A 21,930-nucleotide genomic window follows, 5' to 3' on the forward strand; every position below is an offset into this window, starting at 1 on the left:
AGCTGTGTGAGCCTCCAGACGATATTATGAATCTCAAATGACTGTTTAGGGTTCTCCGACATCTCTTGTTCTTCCACGTCCACACCAATCTGAAGTAGACTGAACCACGACATGGAGGAGAAAGGGATTGTTGACAGCGGTTGTCTCCCGCCGGAGCCTTGCTGCCGAGGGACCACCACCTCAGCAGCGGTCAGCGCTTAGGCACCACCGCCTCCTGCAGCGCCGAGGCGGTGGTCCCTCGGCAGCGGGAAGCGGGGCTCAAGCGGGACACATTCGAGGTCAACAATCCCTTTCTCCTATCTCCTAATACCAGAGACGAGAGTCTGACGTTTTATTCGCCATAACACCAACAGCGTGTACAACACTTTGTGTGTACGCGTGTGTAAGACACACGCGTTATAGTCCTGGAGCTCTATATCTAAATAATATCATATAATACATAGATATCTATATCATATAATACATATTATCACGGCCAAGCTGTGTGCACCTCCAGACGATATTATGAATCACAAACAACTTCTGGTTCTCTGGTTCTTCCACTTCCACATCAATCTGAAGTAGACTGAACCGCGCGCTGCCTGCTGCCGGCTGCCCGCTGCCGGGCGGTGCTGCTTCGCGGCGGTGGTGCTTCGCGGCGGTGGTGCCTCGCGGCAACCGGTGGCAGGCAGCATGTCGCAGTTCATACTTCAGGGAGTCAAAGCCAAAGTTCCTATCCCCCAATTCCTTCTCAACCATGGCTGAGATAACCCCAACTACAGTCTCGTTGTGGAAATACAAGAGACGTCAAAGAGCCAACGTGTTATGCGCCATAACATCAACAGCAAACACTGTGTAATAACACACACACACACACACACACACAAAAGGGGAGGAGTTTAGATCCTTATGACGACATATGGGAGCATATTCCAAATCAGCGTGCTTGAGCCTCCATTTTTTCAAAGGCGAGCAAAACACCTAGTGCTCGTTTTACACCGAACGCAAGTTTTAGCCACTGGGGAACCATAGGCAGGCTAGGGGAACTCATATTTATGTTAGAAAACCTCATAAAGTGAGTTTTTCATGCCATGGGACCTTTAAACCAATTTTAACATTAGGAGGTGATGTACATGTTGCTCTGGTAGGGTTGTTTACATTTACATTTGGTCAGTTAGCAGACCTGCTTTACATTTATATTAGTCAACTAGTACTGCTAGTTATTATTTATAATGAGTTATCTTTCCGAGTAGAACATTCTCTACTTCTGTAACCAACATTCTGCATGTATGTCACTCAGATATCTTGTTATTACGAAGGATGTCTTTCTTTGTTGGAGTTGTGTTATTTTATGTTATTTTTGTCGTCTACGTATCATTCTCACTATTAACACTTTTGTGCCATTTTCTGAGTACGTCTCTGTTTTGCTTACCTCTTATCTGTTAGACCTTAAAATAACAGATAGACTTAGACTTTTCATGTCCGGGTCGTGGACTCCCCTTGAACAAACTGTATTCATGCTGAAGGCATCTGAATAAAATAAGATTTCTCTGAGTAATAATGCCTTGTGTCCCATTGATTCAGCTCACTGCTTTGCATACAGAGTATCCTGAACCAGAGCACTTAACCACATCGGAGGACAAATCGAGAAAGCATGCGTTAATAGACCTTCTTTACCTTCTACATATATATTTAGTCAGCTAGCATGCCTACTTGATACATTTATTCAGGCAGTTAGATGGCCTAATTTATCCAAAGGGACTTTCAGATGAGGCTGAGAACAATCCAAGCATGGAATTAATATTGGCACAATTCCAAAACATGACATGTTGCACAACCAAGCTTTTATAGAACAACTAAATTCTACATTCTATGATTTTTAAAGAAATAGCTCCTAAATGATTGTTAACTGGTTTGTTCTCTCCTCTCCAAAGGTTTCTTATATTGTTGATTAAAACGATGAAAAAAAAAGCATTTCCATCACAAACTAACATTAAAGGCTAAAATAAACACATGCTTGAAATGGTAATATGTTACTTTCCTTTGTGCAGAAAGATAATTTACTTGAGTTTAAGCTGTATTGTAGTGAAAGAAGTGGGTTCAGTTAAGTTAAATACTTACTGTACATATTTGTATAATTAAAAAGTAATAATATCCAAATTCCACAAAAACAAATGTTCCTCAATCTGGTCTCTTTGCTGATGCTTCCGGCGAATCAAGATAATGTGTTATTGATAAAAGCTTGTTGGAAAGTCTTTTGTGTGTGGTCCATTGGGTTATAAATGATGACGCAAAAGGAAGTAGTCAAATGAAGTGAGAAAAGGGGAAATATCTGAAGGGAACTGACACCATCTTTTTTTTACCATAAATGACACTGTCTATATGCGATACCAGAATCAGAACACAATAACGTCATCATCCTTTAAGGTGAATCTGTTTATTCTAATTTGTTGTTTGGTTATGGACATTTTTTTTATTAATGTTAAACATAACATAAAAACAGGCCTTGTATGGGAATATCCACGGGTTCGATAATGGCCCCATGTCAATGGCCCACATTGGTTTCATGCAAGCTTGAACTGGGTGTTAGGCTCGGTCTCAGTAGGCATCATACATAAATGTCAGGTGTGTGTGAAATACATATATGGGTGAATGTGGTAGTTGTGTCTTAATGGAACGGCTCCGTCAAGTCTGCAACACTCATTAGCTCCGGTGGGTGCGCCCCTCTGTGTATGTCATCCTAAAATGAGTAGTGGGTTTCATATGAGCCATTGGCAATCATTTCTTGGGGTCCCCTCCCAGTGTGTGTTGTGGTTGTCAAGACGGCTGAGTCATTTGCAATCATTTCGTGGGGCCTCACTCCCAGTAAGTGTTGTGGTTGTTAAGACAGCTGTGTCATTTGCAGCAATATATCAATCAGTGTGGATTTTGGTTTTTGGTTTATGGTCAAGCTGTCCAGAGGGTCTATCCTGAGAGGGCTTAATCCCAAGAGTGCCATATTGTTTTAGGTGCGTGGTGCGGAAAACCTGTACCCTGTTGTGGGTTGTGGTTGTCAAGACGGGTGTGGGAACAAAACTAGATGGGAGGGATGAGAGTCTGTGAACGTTAAAAGTGTTAAAAGGACAGGATTTATCTAATAGGCCTACGTCACTTGTGTACAGATTTGCAGGGAGTTGGATTCAGACATCGAGAGGGTATGCTGTCGCCAGCCCCCGCAGGAGAGTTGACATAGCTAGATGCTGTGTATGGAAGATTAGCGACACATTTATGTTTACCTGTAAATGTTTGCAAATAAATATTATTGTATATGGTTTTAAAATTAAAAAATTTAAAATTTCCCTTTTTTTAATATAACATGTTTTCACCACCTTTCTTTCATTTGTTCAATAATACACACTTTTTGGTTAGAAAAATATGTGCCAGTTCTTCATGGTTTGTTTTTTGCCTTACTGCTATTGTGTACCATCTTCTTGAGGGTTCTCTGGATTTCCTCGTGACACTTGTACCCGCACAAGTTCGGATGTGGGTGGTGGCTGTACCGGGGCCGGCAGGCCGAGCCGTCTTGGGTCATCAAACCTCGTCACGAAAACTCATAACAATGCTGTTCACCAACGCTTTTAACTAAGAAAAAATACAAAGCAATCTTTTTACAAACATGTTTACACGCGGGGAACTACACCAAAGGTATAACATGGCTAAAGCTATAATGGAGGTTCACGTCTCGTAACAGTTTTGTTACTGACGAATATGTGCTAACAGCAGCTCTCGTGCACGGTACTGCATTATATGGCCAGCCGGACATATTACATGATATAGGCTACACTCTGACGCATTAGAATAGCGGTCTATGATCTAAATAAACAAGAACCTGGATTCGGGGATTTAGCCTGTATCTGGGGGACGAGACACAAGAAACACGGAGGTCGGCGTCCGATTTGCAGTCTTCTTTTTCTTTCAGTTCACGCTATTCCTGAAAAGCTCGCCCAACGTTTACTCGTGTCTGGCCTCTCTGTCGGTCAGTCTCCCTTTTCTCTTCTTCTGTTCCTCCGCCATTGGGTTTCTCTGTCTCTTTTTAGTGGGCTGATCCATGATGAATGTAACATCCCTTCGCTACTTGTGTTTATATCGAGCCGGTTCCGTGTTTGTGGGTCTGTAGTGCCGTAAAGCAATTCGTTACTAGGCAAGACCCGAGACTCCCGCGAGAGTGGGCGGCGGGTCGCCGGCAGAAACTTGCATATTCGCTTTCCCCGCCAAGATTCGCTAGGGGGAGTCGAAACTGCGACCAATCGAACCAAAAAGTGTAATAGAACCATCATAATGACTTAACCTGTTATATTAAAGGTCCCATGGCATGCCACAAGGTGTGGCTACAAGCCGTTTTGGAAATCTGCCCCTTATGACATCACAGGTGGGCGTGTCCACCTAGATGTGTGACGGATATATTAGCAACGTTTGCTACAGTCAACTGGGTAGGCTGGTAGACTGATATGTCCAGCACACATCTAGCTGGACACGCCCACCTGTGATGTCATAAGGGGCAGATTTCCAAAACGGCTTGTACCGGCGAATCACACCGCACCTGGCGGCATGCCATGGGACTTTTCAGGTAAATTAACCAAACCTTTTTTTGCCTCTTAACTTCAAAACTCTGACATTGCACACTTTAGGACAGGTTTAAGTACTAATTCATCTGTTGTATTGTCTTATTATTATGCCATGAAACAAAAAACACAACTGTGTATTGCAAAAAAAATAACACACAGAAGATTCTACTTGCCGCACTCAAAAACAGGTTCCCTTGGATAACATTTGAACGATATGACGTCATTACAAAAAAACTCTCGGGATTGGTCAGTCTTTCGTGTTGAACTTAGTAACAAATTTGACGTGAAAGACTTGCATGGTTTTCGAGGAAATCGCTGTGTTCAATCATCCCGTGTTTCAATCGACCTGGCTCTCCCTGTAGCATTTGCTCCCAGCCGTGCAACTGCACATTGAAAAGCCCAGCCACAAACAGCGAAAACACAGATCCGACAAGATGCTGATCAGCAGTAAGTATCTACTTAAACTTTATAATTCGGATTTGTCAGGACTATGGCATTGCGTAACCGGTTTATATTTGTTTGATGAGAAGCCTGTTATTAGGTATTCCAAGGGACGCCGCAGGGATTGTGATCCAACAGGCTGATCCATCACCATGTATCTATGTTTTTATTTCACAACGGTAATTAACTATTATTATTTACACATGACTACAGTCAACTTTCACCCATATAGGTGTAACAGGGTATAATATCCCTTTAATTATAATTACACTAAATTGCCTTTTACAGTTTTATTACCTGAAGTTTAGCTTATGTTCCCCTTTCTATTTGACTCTGTTCTTTGATTTAGCTCCACCTCCTTCTGTACTCCCGCCCACATTTCTGAGAACCCCAACAGTTTCCTGTCCCCCCCTGCCCTCTTCCCTTTTGTTCTGATTCTCTTGGGAAGAGGTGTGTGCATTTATTTCCCCCCATTTTGTGATCAAATCTTTAACCATCTTATAGTTTACCATTCTTTATATTAATTATTTTGAGTATACATTGTTTAATGGAAGTGTCATGTAAATATCAATGCATAGATTGCAGTGTTTTGGAGAACTTGACATTTTATTACGATATGCTAGCATGCACCTGACCTTCGTGTAATCATGCTAGTACCCCTCCCCCTCTGTGTGCTTTGTACAGGATTTGGAGTATTGTTTAGGAACACTTTCTTAAAGGAAGCTGTTAAAGGAAAAAAAATCTGATAAAGTTGTATGTACATAATGCCCCTTTTGTTCTGATTCTCTTGGGAAGATGAGTTGGAGGATTGTTTAAGGGCACTTTCTGAAAGGAAGCTGTTTCATATTTATCTTCAGCGGCAAACAATAAATGGACGTCGGATTTCTCAAGTGCGGACTGAGATCCTGGGTCACGTCTCTACTTAAAGGTCCCATGACATGCTATTTTATGGATGCTTTAATATAGGTATTAGTGGGCCACTAGCACAGTATTCAAAGACATTCCCGAAATTCATCCGTGGTGCAGAGTTACAGCCACTTCGAGCCAGTCGCACATTGAGCTTCCCCCAAATGCGCTGTTTCGGTGTCTGTAGCTTTAATGCAAATGAGGAGGAGCGAGGCGGGTCAAGGAGGAGGGTGGGGGTGTGGCCCTGAGCAGCTTGCAGCCACGGTACCAAGCGCTCTGTTTACAGTGGTGTATGGCGAGGCGCACACAGCCTTTGGCCGTGTTCTGTTAATACTCTAGAACACACAGGAGTCCTGGAGCTCTATATCTAAATAATATCATATTATACATGGATATTTATATTGAATAATATATATTATCACGGCCAAAAGCTGTGTGAGCCTCCAGACGATATTATGAATCTCAAACGACCGTTTAGGGTTCTCCAACGTCTCTTGTTCTTCCACGTCCACATCAATCTGAAGTAGACTGAACCACGACATGGAGGAGAAAGGGATTGTTGACCGCGATTGCCTCCCGCCGGAGCCTTGCTGCCGAGGGACCACCACCTCAGCAGCGGTCAGCGCTTAGGCACCACCGCCGCCTGCAGCGCCGAGGCGGTGGTCCCTCGGCAGCGGGGAGCGGGGCTCAAGCGGGACACATTCGAGGCCAACAATCCCTTTCTCCTCCATGTCGTGGTTCATGTACTTCAGGGAGTCAAAGCCAAAGTTCCTTTCCACCAATTCATTCTCAACCATGGCTGAGATAACCCCCACTACGAGTCTCGTTGTGGAAATACCAGAGACGTCAGGTTATGCGCCATATCACCAACAGCACAACGGTTATTCAAATAACAAAGAAGTGTACAACACTTGTGTTACAGTGTGTGTATTCACACACACACGCACACGCACGCACACACACACACACACACACACACACACACACACACAGCGCTCGTACGGTCGTAGGTCTGGGCGGGCAAAGGAGAGAAAGGGGAGGTAACATGTCGGGGAAAATTCCAAATCGGAATTAACTAACGCCATTTCTAGCTACTGCAGGAGCATAGGCAGGCTAGAGGAACTCATATTAATGATAGAAAACCTCATGAAGTGAAATGTTCATGCCACGGGGCCTAGTGATTGCATCAGATATAAAATCCACTATTATGCAGTAAGGTTGTAGCCTGGCCCTACCAGACTCTCGTAGGCCTACTTTGTTTAATTTGAGTCTGGCCTCTCTTCATTGACAAACGTTAACTCACTTGAAGGCGGGTGTCAGACTTAAAAACTATTGGATCTGCCCAGTGCCACTCTGGATCTGCCTTAACCAATTGCTAACGTTTGACTACAACTCAAACTAGCGTACGACCTCAACGTCATTGTTCTCAGCCACTAGTACGGAGGCGGGCGGAGCCGAGCTAGTAAGGTTGTGCTTCTGTTGAAATTACATTCACATTTTGGATGTTGAAAAGCACAAATATGGAGAGCCACTAAGCACAGAACTTTAATGAGAGGGAGATGTGACCCATGTCACCCAACATATGTAACTGTAGCCTGTGTGTCTGACAGCCCAACTAACCTGATTATTATTTTATTTTTTTATTATTATTATTATTAGGTAGCACACAATCTATAAATGATTCCATGGTAAACTAGTTATTGCATAAGTTATGTTTTCAAGCTTCTTGTCATTTGATGGTATTTTTTCCATCGCTTTGGCGTCCCTATGCGCCGCATATAGTGCATACCCACTTTTTGCGCCACTGGTTACTACCACTATTTTGGAAAAGGTAGTCTGACGTCAAGAACAGAACGCCACCTGCGTTCAACAGAGTGGTGCGATCCCATCGTGTTTTGGGGAAAGTGGTAAGTAGACATTGTATAACTGGGGTATGTGACGATATGACATAGGTTACTATGTTGACAATCATACAAGACATATAACAACGTTTAAAAATAAATAACACGGTGTTTTATTTGAAGGGTGTACACTTGTAGTAACAGGTTGCCGTCCCCAGGGAGCAGCGCCGTGCTCAGTAGAGCCCTCGAAGTATGATTGAGGTGAAGGTATTAGAGAGTAGGCCTAGTGCTGTAATCCCTGACCCAGAGATGAGAGCTGCCGGTGCCTGGGAGATTCAAAACAAGCACGTTGTCCGTGTACTGGCTTTAAGATTACTTTTATACTGTATCTTTTCAATAATTTGTCATGTATATAAAAATGAGGGAAGTCAAAGTCAAATTGTTTTTTTTATGAAATGCCCAGTGGTCATTTTTTGGACATGACAGCAACAACTTTGTAGTATAGTACAACGTAGTTGGATATTATTCTATCATTATTAGTATATTATTCTATTAGAAATTTTACAACATTTTAACCAGAGCCTTAAAAAAGGGAAAAAAAAGTAAACCAAATATTATAGAACAGTAAACAAATACAAAGTATGTCATTTTGTGGCTGATCTGCGTTGATTGTGCAGCTTGGATTTCCAGACATCCCTCCAGGATGAGAATAGGAATCATATATAGTATATATGAATACGATTGTATTGGTTTTGACTTATGTTGGGATGTTTATCCACAGAGGTGTACTTTCATGCTTTTGTAAGTGTAGGAGTCTGAAAGTCAGAGACAGGGAATTAGCCGTGTCCACTTTCCGACACGTGTGTCCTAAGCCTGGCACATAAGAGAGAGGGAGAGAGAGGTGAGTCTATTAAATATAGCACAGGGCACCGGGTTGGCAGCAAGGCGGATCAACTCTCAGACCGAGCTTCTCTGAGCAGAACACACTTTTGGTAAGCATTTCTGTTCCTTTAAACCAAGACTCGGTCACTATTCTGTAAACTGATGATGATGTAACTAGCTTTACTTTGATTGCGTTTAGGACTTTTATGAGTTCCGGTAAGCCGCAGAAGCCAGTGCTGACAGGCCAGAGGTTCAAGACCAGAAAGAGGGGTGAGTAGACGTCCATAATGCATTTAAAAAAAATAAAAAAAATAAACCGAACTGCTGAGTCTGCTGATCTATTTCTGGGAATATTTTAAACATCTAATGTGGTGTGGCCGTGGAATTTAATAACACAAAGATGTGTGTGTTACACGCGTTCTCTTGACACATTGATCACACAATGGCTGATGTAGAGCTTACCCTCACATGATCCTGTTCCTAGAATACAGTTGACACACTATGCTATGTCAAGGATGCTGTCCGCGCTCGCCAAAGGTATAAGTAGCTAGCCAGCACAGCATCACCTACTGGGACTCCTGTTGCATAGAGAGAATAGAATAGTAGAGTAAGTCTCTGCTGTAGCTACATACACATGTGTCGCAAGAAAGTATCCATGAAGGTTACATAAGCTACCCCATGGAAAGTCCCAAAGGCAAAAGCTCTTTTAAAACACAAGGCATACATGCATACACAGAAATGATAAGTTTGTGATATAAATCTAGAATTAATTTTTAGTCTTAACTGTACTTTACTCATGGCTTTGTATTTTTAAATTGTTTACATGAATATCTTAGAAGAAAACGGAATGGGGTCAGCCCCAGCTCCAATGGGTCAAATGCTCTAGTGCTGCAGCTAGTGATGGTCAAATGCTCTAGTGCTGCAGCTAGTGATGGTCAAATGCTCTAGTGCTGCAGCTAGTGATGGTCCAATGCAGGGAACTCCTTGTGCTGGGTACTTGTTGTAGTTGTTCAATCTAAATAATACCGATTATTCTCCTACTTCGTATTCTTCCAGATGAAAAGGAGAAATTTGAGCCGACCCTTTTCAGAGATACTATCGTCCAGGGACTCAACGAAGCTGGCACGGATCTGGAGGCAGCGGCCCGGTTCCTGGATGTGTCCGGGTCACGGCTGGACTACCGGCGTTATGCCGACACCCTGTTTGATGTCCTCATCGCAGGGAGCATGCTGGGTGAGTGGCGCCAAGGCTGGGATTTAATATAATCATGTCCAGACAAAAAGGCAAACTCTTTGCTTTAATGCACTGTAATTAATGTGCTTTGTTTTGCTGGACAGACAACAAAACCTGGAACAAATGTTTTGATTATTAAGGATTGACAAAGACAGACAGACAGACAGACAGACAATTGGGCACCTGTTTTGTACCTCTCATAGAAGAGGTTCAGTAGGTAGGCCTATTCCTCAGATTAAGTCATAGCAACAAGCAAATCTAGAATCCTATTGTAATGAGTCTACATCTATGCAGATAGCAAGTAACTCCTAACTGAAGGGAGTATTATAGGGAAGGAAAGCCTTGCACCCTGGCTTCCCCCCTGTTATGCTATAGTCTGTCCGGTCGGCACTGGGACAGATCAGGGTTGTGCAGGCAACCCTCTACAAGGACAAAGAGATCCCGGCTGGCTTTGTACGATTAGCACCGTAAGTCCCCATTACGACCAGATCCCTGTCTCACAGCAGGGTGAGTGGCTTTTGTCATTAAACCGATTCGTACCAGTAAGCATTTCCCCTGGAGTGTGGCCTTTTCATTTGAGAATACATTTTCATTGAAAATTAGAGCTTTTAATGTCCACTGTAGTAGTTATGGCACTAAGGATATGTTTAAAGAATACCCTGTCTTTGAGTAGCTTAAGGGTAAAAAGCTGTTCAATATTTAGTTAGTTTCCTTTCTTTCTTGGCTATCTTCCTGTAACCCAAGGAAGCACAATCAAGGACACAGGAAGACCATAAGTAAACGTCCAGCCCAGAGAGAGACCTACTAGGGATAAGGTAACTCTGCTTAGTGTAGGGGTGCAACTAAAGCAAGGCACATTTATTCCTTCCATTGAACCTTATATAAATTAGTACTATTATTGGAGTGATAGCTGGACAGCATATAATGGTGTAGTATACCCCCTCCCTCCCCAGTTCTCATCCTCATTGACAGTGTCCTTGGGTATCTTCAAAGGCGCTTTGAAAATCCAATTTATTATAATTTATTCTTCTTCTTATTATTAATCTAATCTTTAAAGGGGTCATAATAGGCGTTGTATTTTTGTGGTAAATAAATTCAGTGTGCTACAAGAATGGGTTTGCATGTTTTAACGTTATAATATACCTTATTAATAATACGTTTTCATTGCTGCAGAACTACTCTATGCCTTTTGTCAGAAATGCTCAGCTTTCGCTCCTGTATCTTTAAGGCATCACCTCCCAAAAGGCCCAGTCTGATTGGTCAGCTGGCCCTCTCTGTTGTGATTGGTGAAATGCTAAGCAAGCGTGTCGCCATCTCACGCCCCCTGTACACACAGCGGTAAACATTGCCGGTATCAATGGCTTTGGTTCAGCCCTAATCTGTTATCATCAATTCAGGCTAAACAAACAGTATTGCTGTAATCTTTCCTCAGTTCGCCCACAGTCTAAGGATTGTCCACTTCATGCCATCAGGTTTCCCTGATGACATGTCCTATTGTCCTTTCCAGCCTCTGGAGAAGTGCCCTGACTGAACACTAGAGGCAGTGTTCCAACTGGTCAACTGTTCCCTGCTCCTGACTTTACATCCTCCTCTCATATTATTCATTCTTCCTAGGGGGGGGGGGGGGGGGGGTGCTCAGATGCCCTTTACTCAGGGCTCTGTCAATCTGGTGCATCGCATTTGGGTATGAGGGTCGGTCCTTTTGTCCCTTTTCCCCAATCTGACCACAGATCTTGAATTCTCTCCTGATTGTTGCTTCCGGAAGCCTGTTGACAGCTGTAGGCAACACATTGTGTGGAGCTGAAGCTTGGCTTGAAGGTTTACTGTTCACTCAGTCGCCTAACTTCCTCCTGCATTGCTTGACTTTTCAGCTGGAGCATTTAGTATCGTTTCGCTGAACTCAGTTTTTCAGCTGTTGTGCTGTGCTTTGTGAGCTTTACTCACTGTTACCATTAATTAATCTACTAAAACATGACAGTTGTTTTTGCAAATCCATATATATCAGATTACAAATGTACAAAATAATAAACCGAACAATAAATATTCTATATGAGAATATAGCACGTAAATGGGGGTTGTCCAGTGGCTGTAAATATGCCATCAATATGCCCACCTTTGACACAAACTTACAAGTTGCAAAGCTACAGCAACGAACTGCGCTTCAAGAATGAAAATCATTCCTCATAAAATTAGCCCTAAAATGAGAGAACGGTCAAAATGAATTCTAACCACTGATCCTCCTTTTGTCTTCCTTCGAAACTCCATACATAGGGGATTTCTCTTGCACGGCTTCTTGACCTTGGGCTACCAGAACCGGAATCCACCAGCCAGCGCCCCCACTAGCCTCCCCTTTAGGGGGGGCCATGGCGCCTATAAGGCGCAACGTTTGTACCTCCATGATTTCTTGATATTAAATCACGGAAGTAAATGCTGACTTCAAACGAGCTGTTCAGGCAGTCCAGGAGAAGGGTCTCCTGTGGGAGAAGGGGACCCCCCTGGGCTGGACTCTGTGCTTGGTAGCTTAACAGACCGTACTATATAACACACTAGGCAAAGGGAAAGACTGAAAAAGCAATATATAACTCCTTTTATGTTACCAGATCGACTGCTTACCAGCCCTGTATAAATAACCAAAAAAACTAAAATATTTTGTCCCAGAATAAACCCATACATCAAAAAACAGTCTATACAGTGTAAATAGACTTACACTAATAAAGTTATAGGCTGTGAGGACATGACTCCTGCTTTCATCCCTCACAGCCCCAGGAGGGACCCGCATCCATGAGGCCGACCAGAACAAGGTGACGGCCCACTGCGTCTTCACCAGTGAAGAGAAGCATTCCTCCATACGCCTCTACGCTCAGGCAGGTCTACTCTGCTCCAGATGACTCTCCTAGAAGGCTCCATCGCATGTATATGACAAAAAAACACCTGCTTATTTTATTGTGCACATTTAACTGAAAAAGGCCCCAAACCTTGTCTTGAGCTTGATGTTCCAGCCGTTTCTCACAGGTTTTCCATAAGCTCATAAGGAGATACAAATACCTGGAGAAGGCCTTTGAAGAGGAAATTAAGAAGGTAAGCCTACAGCAAGTTGTGACGTTATTTGCAAGGATTACAAATATGCAAGAGGGTTGGATGTACGGTTCATTCTGGCATATAGTGGGTAGGTCAACATCAGGTGTTTTTTGGATCACTTGATGATTTACAGTTTATTAGGTATTCAGATGATTCAGTCTGCTGACTCTAAACTAGGTTAAGACACCTTATAGACCCATTTCACTTAGGGCCTCATTATAGGACAACACAGGCCCTGGTGCTAAAGTACAGACCCCTCATTTGTGTAAATAGCGGCACCTGTGTTGGTCCTACGTTGACATCGCTGTGAAATGGTTCTAGAAAAGCAATGTAAGAGGTCTCCTAACATCCTCTCGTGCGTTGTGTCTGTGGAGCTGTTGCTCTTCCTCAAAGCCTTCACAGAGTCTGAGCAGACCAAGCTAGCCATGTTGACGGGGGTGCTGTTGGCCAACAATGATCTCCCCCCGCCCATCCTTGTTGGCTTGTTCAGCGAGGGAATCGTCAAAGAAGGTTAGCGCACCCTTACCCACGAGCATACACCACACATGCCCCAACGCACGCACACACGCACAGACACGCACACGTAAACACACACATAAACACAGCTCGTTATCTTTAGTGTTGGTCATACTCTGCAGGGATCTCAGCATGCTTCGCTGTGAAGATGTTCAAGGCGTGGATAGCAGAGAAAGATGCCAACTCGGTGACCATGGCCTTGAGGAAGTCCAACCTGGACAAGAGACTCCTGGTGAGGGTTACCCTCTAATGCCTCGGCTGCGAGGCCTTATCAAGCCACCTCTGGTCCAAGGCCGCGCTGGGCATCAGTGGCCATCCATGTTTAGTTGTGTTGAGAGCATCTTTCATTTTGTCTGGCCACAAAATATAACAGTAAATAGCATTTATACATGAAAATCACTTGCTTTGTACCCGGTGATTTTTTTTTAAACTTTTGTTTTGCAGTGCACACAATGAATTAACATATAATCAAGAAAACTTAAAGGTGCAGGCGTCCATCCCATGACTGGGCTCCTTAATATGAATAATATGAATAATATAATATATATTAATACATATCTATTTCATGGTGAGTGAAACAACGTTTTTGACCCATTCTCACCAGGAGCTTTTCCCGGCCAACAAGCAGAGCGTGGAGCACTTCTCCAGGTACTTTGACCAGGCGGGGCTCAGCGAGCTGTCCGAGTTCCTCCGCACACAGCGCTGCCTGGGCACGCGCAAGCAGCTGCAGAAGGAGCTGCAGGAGAAGCTCTCCCAGGACTGCCCCATCCCAGAGGTAACCGGAAGGTTGCTGGTTGGATCCCCTGCTCCTCCTAGCTGAGTGTTGAGGCGTCCCTGAGTAAGACACCTCACCCTGACTGCTCCTGACGAGCTGGCTGTCCCCCTCTGTGGTTGACTCCACCATCGGTGTGTGAATTTGTGAATGAATGGTACTTAATAAGTCACTCTGAATGAAAGTGTATGCTAAATGTAAATGTAAAATGTAAACACACAGAAAACCATGAACAGAGAGGTACCGCCTCCTAACCATGAACACGAACAAAACAATGAACAGAGAGGTTCTGCCTCCTAACCATAAACACGAACAAAACCATGAACAGAGAGGTACTGCCTCCTCCTAACCATGAACACGAACAAAACCATGAACAGAGAGGTACCGCCTCCTAACCATGAACACAAACAAAACCATGAACAGAGAGGTACCGCCTCCTAACCATGAACACAAACAAAACCATGAACAGAGAGGTACCGCCTCCTCCTAACCATGAACATGAACAAAACCATGAACAGAGAGGTACCGCCTCCTAACATGAACACAAACAAAACCATGAACAGAGAGGTACCGCCTCCTAACCATGAACACAAACAAAACCATGAACAGAGAGGTACCGCCTCCTAACCATGAACACAAACAAAACCATGAACAGAGAGGTACCGCCTCCTCCTAACCATGAACATGAACAAAACCATGAACAGAGAGGTACCGCCTCCTAACATGAACACAAACAAAACCATGAACAGAGAGGTACCGCCTCCTCCTAACCATGAACACGAACAAAACCATGAACAGAGAGGTACCGCCTCCTAACCATGAACACAAACAAAACCATGAACAGAGAGGTACCGCCTCCTCCTAACCATGAACACAAACAAAACAATGAACAGAGAGGTACCGCCTCCTAACCATGAACACAAACAAAACCATGAACTGAGAGGTACCGCCTCCTCCTAACCATGAACACAAACAAAACAATGAACAGAGAGGTACCGCCTCCTAACCATGAACACAAACAAAACCATGAACAGAGAGGTACCGCCTCCTCCTAACCATGAACACAAACAAAACCATGAACAGAGAGGTACCGCCTCCTCCTAACCATGAACACGAACAAAACCATGAACAGAGAGGTACCGCCTCCTAACCATGAACACGAACAAAACCATGAACAGAGAGGTACCGCCTCCTAACCATGAACACGAACAAAACAATGAACAGAGAGGTACCGCCTCCTAACCATGAACACAAACAAAACCATGAACAGAGAGGTACCGCCTCCTCCTAACCATGAACACAAACAAAACCATGAACAGAGAGTTACCGCCTCCTAACCATGAACACGAACAAAACCATGAACAGAGAGGTACCGCCTCCTAACCATGAACACGAACAAAACAATGAACAGAGAGGTTCTGCCTCCTAACCATAAACACGAACAAAACCATGAACAGAGAGGTACCGCCTCCTCCTAACCATGAACACGAACAAAACCATGAACAGAGAGGTACCGCCTCCTAACCATGAACACAAACAAAACCATGAACAGAGAGGTACCGCCTCCTCCTAACCATGAACACGAACAAAACCATGAACAGAGAGGTACCGCCTCCTCCTAACCATGAACACGAACAAAACCATGAACAGAGAGGTACCGCCTCCTAACCATGAACACAAACAAAACCATGAACAGAGAGGTACCGCCTCCTCCTAACCATGAACACAAACAAAACAATGAACAGAGAGGTACCGCCTCCTAACCATGAACACAAACAAAACCATGAACTGAGAGGTACCGCCTCCTCCTAACCATGAACACAAACAAAACAATGAACAGAGAGGTACCGCCTCCTAACCATGAACACAAACAAAACCATGAACAGAGAGGTACCGCCTCCTTCTAACCATGAACACAAACAAAACCATGAACAGAGAGGTACCGCCTCCTCCTAACCATGAACATGAACAAAACCATGAACAGAGAGGTACCGCCTCCTAACCATGAACACAAACAAAACCATGAACAGAGAGGTACCGCCTCCTCCTAACCATGAACACGAACAAAACCATGAACAGAGAGGTACCGCCTCCTAACCATGAACACAAACAAAACCATGAACAGAGAGGTACCGCCTCCTCCTAACCATGAACACAAACAAAACCATGAACAGAGAGTTACCGCCTCCTAACCATGAACACGAACAAAACCATGAACAGAGAGGTACCGCCTCCTCCTAACCATGAACACAAACAAAACCATGAACAGAGAGGTACCGCCTCCTAACCATGAACACAAACAAAACCATGAACAGAGAGGTACCGCCTCCTAACCATGAACACGAACAAAACCATGAACAGAGAGGTACCGCCTCCTAACCATGAACACAAACAAAACCATGAACAGAGAGGTACCGCCTCCTAACCATGAACACGAACAAAACCATGAACAGAGAGGTACCGCCTCCTCCTAACCATGAACACAAACAAAACCATGAACAGAGAGGTACCGCCTCCTAACCATGAACACAAACAAAACCATGAACAGAGAGGTACCACCTCCTCCTAACCATGAACACGAACAAAACCATGAACAGAGAGGTACCGCCTCCTAACCATGAACACAAACAAAACCATGAACAGAGAGGTACCACCTCCTTCTAACCAGGAGCTCCAGTGTCACAGTAGAGGGGGGGTCATTTTAGAACCTCTGTGTCGTTCTGGTTCATGGTTCGCTGTGTTTTTAAGTGTCTGTTTGCGCTGGGCTTTTGCGTGTGGTGTGGTTGGCCGTCCCTCTAGATCGTGGTGTACGTGAAGGAGGAGATGAAGAGGAACGGGCTGCTGGAGCCGGCCGTGATAGGCCTGCTCTGGGCCTGTCTGATGAACGCCGTGGAGTGGAACAAGAAGGAGGAGCTGCTCACGGAGCAGGCGCTCAAACACCTGAAGGTAGGCCCGAGGAAAGGCGTCACCAACGCCATTGTTTTCATTATCGATCCAAGACCATATCTTGCCAAGCACACATTCAAAATGTGTGCGTCGGTGTCAACAAAATCATGTGTGTGTGTGTGTGTGTGTGTGTGTGTGTGTGTCAGCACTATGCCCCCCTGCTGGCTGTGTTCAGTACTCAGGGCCAGTCGGAGCGGGTGCTGCTGCTCAAGGTGCAGGACTTCTGCTACGACAACATTAACTTCATGAAGGCCTTCGCCAAGATAGTCGTGCTCTTCTACAAAGGTACAAACGCACCTTAGCATTTGATGTTATTGATCACAGACTAATGCTAGAGAAGCTTTCTTGCTACGGTTTCTCATCCTCTGCGGTGCCCTGGATAGAGAGCTAGATCACAGAGAGCTTTTTTTAATAGCGATCTCTCTATTGCTAAACAAGGACAGTCTGGAATACCATAAGGGACCTGCTTTGGGCCGCTACTGTTCACAATCTTTACAAATGACATACCATTGGTCTTGAACAGGGCCAATGTGTCCATGTATGCTGACGACATAACATTATATATGTCAGCTACCACTGTGGAAGATTTATCTACAACTCTGAATAAAGATTTTCAACTAGTATCAGACTTGGTCAAGAATAACAGAATGGTCTTAAATATCTCAAAGACAAAATGCTTTGTATTAGGCTCACAATATATGTCACGACTAAATCCCAAACTCAATTTATCAATGAAAGGGATACAAATTAAACAGGTAGAAGAAACAAAGCTGCTTGGTGTCACAGTGGACAGTCATCTGTCATGGTCTAGTCACATAAACAACATAACCAAGAAAATGGGGATCGATCTCCTGATCAATAATCAGGAGATGGGCTGGGTTCTTAACATCAACCTCTATGGTCCAGGTTATCCAGGCACTGGTTCTGTTCCATCTTGACAATTGTCCTGCTGTGTGGTCGATTGCAGCGAAAAAGGACTTGAGAAAGCTACAATTAGTCCAAAATAGAGCAGCGTGCCTGGCACGTCAATGTTGAAATAGTTCTAATATTTCACATATGCATAAATGCCTATCTTGGCTCATGGTACAACAAAGACTACTATTTAGTCTCACTTTATTTTTTAGGAGCATTTGTGTTAGCAACAAACCTAATTGTTTGTACAAATTAATTCATTACACCAGTAATAACTACTCTAACAGGCAGGTGGTAATGGAATAGTTTTACAGTGCCCATGCCTAATTCTAATGCAATGAAAAAAACAGTTTTGTACAGAGCTATGTCAATATGGAACTCTTTACCTCACACAAACATAGAAATTAAGGTTAGAATACACTTTAAAAAACAGCTTCAAATCCATTTTAATAATTTACAATAGCTTGTTTAGTCCATGTAGGTCATTGTGTGCAGACTATGTGATGTTATTGGACTGGTGCTATGAAACATTATACTTGCTAATTCACAATTTTACATATGTATGATGTCTTTCTTTTCCCTCTCTATGATTTCATAATTGTACATTATTTTTCTTTTTTTATTTTCTTTTTTTGTTATCTGTTCTCTTTTCTTTATCAACCTGTTGTCGTGTATTGTTTATTTATTGTATATTTTTCTTCTTAAATGTGGACCCCATGAAGAGTAGCTGTTGCCTGGTGTAATGGCTAAAGGGGATCCTAACAAACTAAACTAAACCTCTCTCTCATTTTCTGTCTCTCTCCTCCTCTGACTCTCTCTCTCTCTCTCTGTCTCTCTGTCTCTCTCTGTCTCTGTCTCTCTCTGTCTCTCTGTCTCTGTCTCTCTGTCTCTGTTTCTGTCTCTGTCTGTCTTGCTCCCTCTCTTGCTTTCTTTGTCTGTCTGTCTGTCTGTCTCTATGTCTCTCCTCCTCTCACTGTCTCTCGCTCTCTTTCTCTCTCCCCCTTAAGTTATTTCAATGCTCACTAATTGTTGGTTATTATTCAGGTGCCATCAGATTGGTTCTCCTTTTCTTGTGTGTGTGTGTGTGTGTGTGTGTGTGTGTGTGTGTGTGTGTGTGTGTGTGTGTGTGTGTGTGTGTGTGTGTGTGTGCAAGTCCTCACCCTCACGACTCTCCATCTCCCCCCTCCAATCCCAGCCGATGTCCTGAGTGAGGAAGCCATTCTGAAGTGGTACAAAGACGGCCACTCGTCAAAAGGAAAAAGCATCTTCTTGGAACAGATGAGGAAGTTTGTTGAGTGGCTGCAGAATGCGGAAGAAGGTAACACCTCTTAATCTCTTTGAGATCGTTTTATGAATTAGAAGTGTAATTCCTACTACTACCAGATGGTGTCGCTGTTAACTCTTGTTGACCCTCTGTCTGCTGAACACAGAATCGGACTCTGAAGGGGAGGAGGCCAAGTGACAGAACATGGCACCCGGGAGTTGGTTCCAATATGGCCTATGAAGCCAGCTGGCCTGTAGATTTCATATCACACACACACACACACACACACACACACACACACACACACACACACACACACCATTTATATAGCAGACAAATTCGTCAATAGCAAATTTTCGTGATGTTATTTTCAGGCACACATCATAATTACCCAACATCCTAACTATGAGATACGAAATATGCCAAATGCTTTGAAAGAATAAAGTGTATCTATGCCCTTCTCTTATTGTCAATGTGTGGTTGAAAATATGTCACAAAATAATATTTTTATTCAATGTTTGGATTGGATTGATAAAACTTCAATGTAAAAGTACCAACCATCATATTGGCCTGCTATCGTGCTATGCATTTTTTGTACTTTTGAAAATGTCCGAATGAATTAAGTGAATCAACCTCCAACCTTGATGTTAACCCTATCAGTTCGGAAATAAAGCAAAGAGATCCTAGTGAGAGCATCATGACTTAATTGTGCACACTGAGCTTCTCCATATTTATCTGTAACGTAACCCCGGTAACAACGCAGTGCATCTTGGGCTTTGCGTCACGGTGATGACTGACCCACAAGGGACAATGAATTATAAATCACCTTCAGACAGGCATGGGGAAAACACAAAAAACGGAGATCAGCAATATATTGATTAACCATGGCTAACAAGCTGTTAACTCTTGTTGACCCTCTGTCTGCTGAACACAGAATCGGACTCTGAAGGGGAGGAGGCCAAGTGACAGAACATGGCACCCGGGAGTTGGTTCCAATATGGCCTATGAAGCCAGCTGGCCTGTAGATTTCATATCACACACACACACACACACACACACACACACACACACACACACACACACACCATTTATATAGCAGACAAATTCGTCAATAGCAAATTTTCGTGATGTTATTTTCAGGCACACATCATAATTACCCAACATCCTAACTATGAGATACGAAATATGCCAAATGCTTTGAAAGAATAAAGTGTATCTATGCCCTTCTCTTATTGTCAATGTGTGGTTGAAAATATGTCACAAAATAATATTTTTATTCAATGTTTGGATTGGATTGATAAAACTTCAATGTAAAAGTACCAACCATCATATTGGCCTGCTATCGTGCTATGCATTTTTGTACTTTTGAAAATGTCCGAATGAATTAAGTGAATCAACCTCCAACCTTGATGTTAACCCTATCAGTTCGGAAATAAAGCAAAGAGATCCTAGTGAGAGCATCATGACTTAATTGTGCACACTGAGCTTCTCCATATTTATCTGTAACGTAACCCCGGTAACAACGCAGTGCATCTTGGGCTTTGCGTCACGGTGATGACTGACCCACAAGGGACCATGAATTATAAATCACCTTCAGACAGGCATGGGGAAAACACAAAAAACGGAGATCAGCAATATATTGATTAACCATGGCTTTGCGTCGATATGAGTTAGCATACAAATAGAATAAAGTGATATCATAAAAGATAAGAAAATAGAGCGTCATGACATTGGTACATGTGGGATGGAGATTTGTCTAATTCAGAGGGTTACCCAGTGGCGTCATTAGGCCTATTTTAGGGGGGCTTCAGCCCCCCTAAAATATTCTTAAGCCCCCCTAAATAATTTTATGTTCATTTATAAAAAAAAAAATTATTATTTTTTTTTTTACAAAAAAGTGCTGACAAATTCAATATAATGTGGCGAGAATTTGAGTTTAGATAAATAATCATATAACCAGTTATTATTAACTTAAATGTGATCATAAATCTTAGTTTCCCTTATGGAAGCGGTAGAGAGTCAGAGTCAGTGCGTCGTTATCGAGTCCATTCCACTTGTTCATATAGAGCATGCCCACATCACTGTAATCCAGTCCACGTTTTCCCTGCGACCTAGGTTGTTATTTCTCAGTTTTTGTTAGCTGTTTGTGAAATTAAACGTTCGCTCACATTCTGTGCATCTCCTGGGGGCTAAGCCCCCCCTGTCCTTAAAACCTAGTGACGCCCCTGGGGTTACCCCTGTTTGGCCTTGGTTCTGGACCATTGTATTGGCCCTGGAGTAATGGTCTCTGGTGAATCAGGCCTGGGCAACACCCTGGCTCAGATCTTCCTGTATCTCACTGAGAGGTTCTGTACCAGGAGTCAAAGTAAAGGTGAAAACACTTTGGGTGTGTGACCCGTTGACCATGACACACGCACGCACGCACGCACGCACACACACATGCACACACACACCCACACGGTGTGTTCACTGGCATTGAAGATCCTCAGTTCCTTGAGGAAATAAAGTCGCAACATTGCTCTTTAGGAATGTAGTCTGACTGATGCTATGATAATG

At 43.4% G+C, this 21,930-nt stretch overlaps 1 protein-coding gene across 1 annotated transcript; it reads left to right on the forward strand.

Moving 5' to 3' along the window:
* Positions 1 to 8,859: 8,859 nt before the first annotated feature.
* bzw2 (basic leucine zipper and W2 domains 2) lies at positions 8,860 to 19,572 on the forward strand (the record flags this gene model as incomplete). The annotated part of the gene is made up of 11 exons (XM_079749629.1): positions 8,860 to 8,923; positions 9,710 to 9,886; positions 12,647 to 12,750; positions 12,899 to 12,964; positions 13,339 to 13,474; positions 13,603 to 13,712; positions 14,085 to 14,255; positions 17,052 to 17,198; positions 17,345 to 17,483; positions 19,306 to 19,428; positions 19,541 to 19,572. 11 exons carry the CDS (start codon positions 8,860 to 8,862, stop codon positions 19,570 to 19,572), a joined length of 1,269 nt encoding a protein of 422 aa, XP_079605755.1.
* Positions 19,573 to 21,930: the final 2,358 nt, after the last annotated feature.

The sequence above is a fragment of the Pollachius pollachius genome, assembly GCF_949987615.1.
Source record: "Pollachius pollachius genome assembly, chromosome: 13".
In the NCBI taxonomy this organism is placed as follows: Eukaryota; Metazoa; Chordata; class Actinopteri; order Gadiformes; family Gadidae; genus Pollachius; species Pollachius pollachius.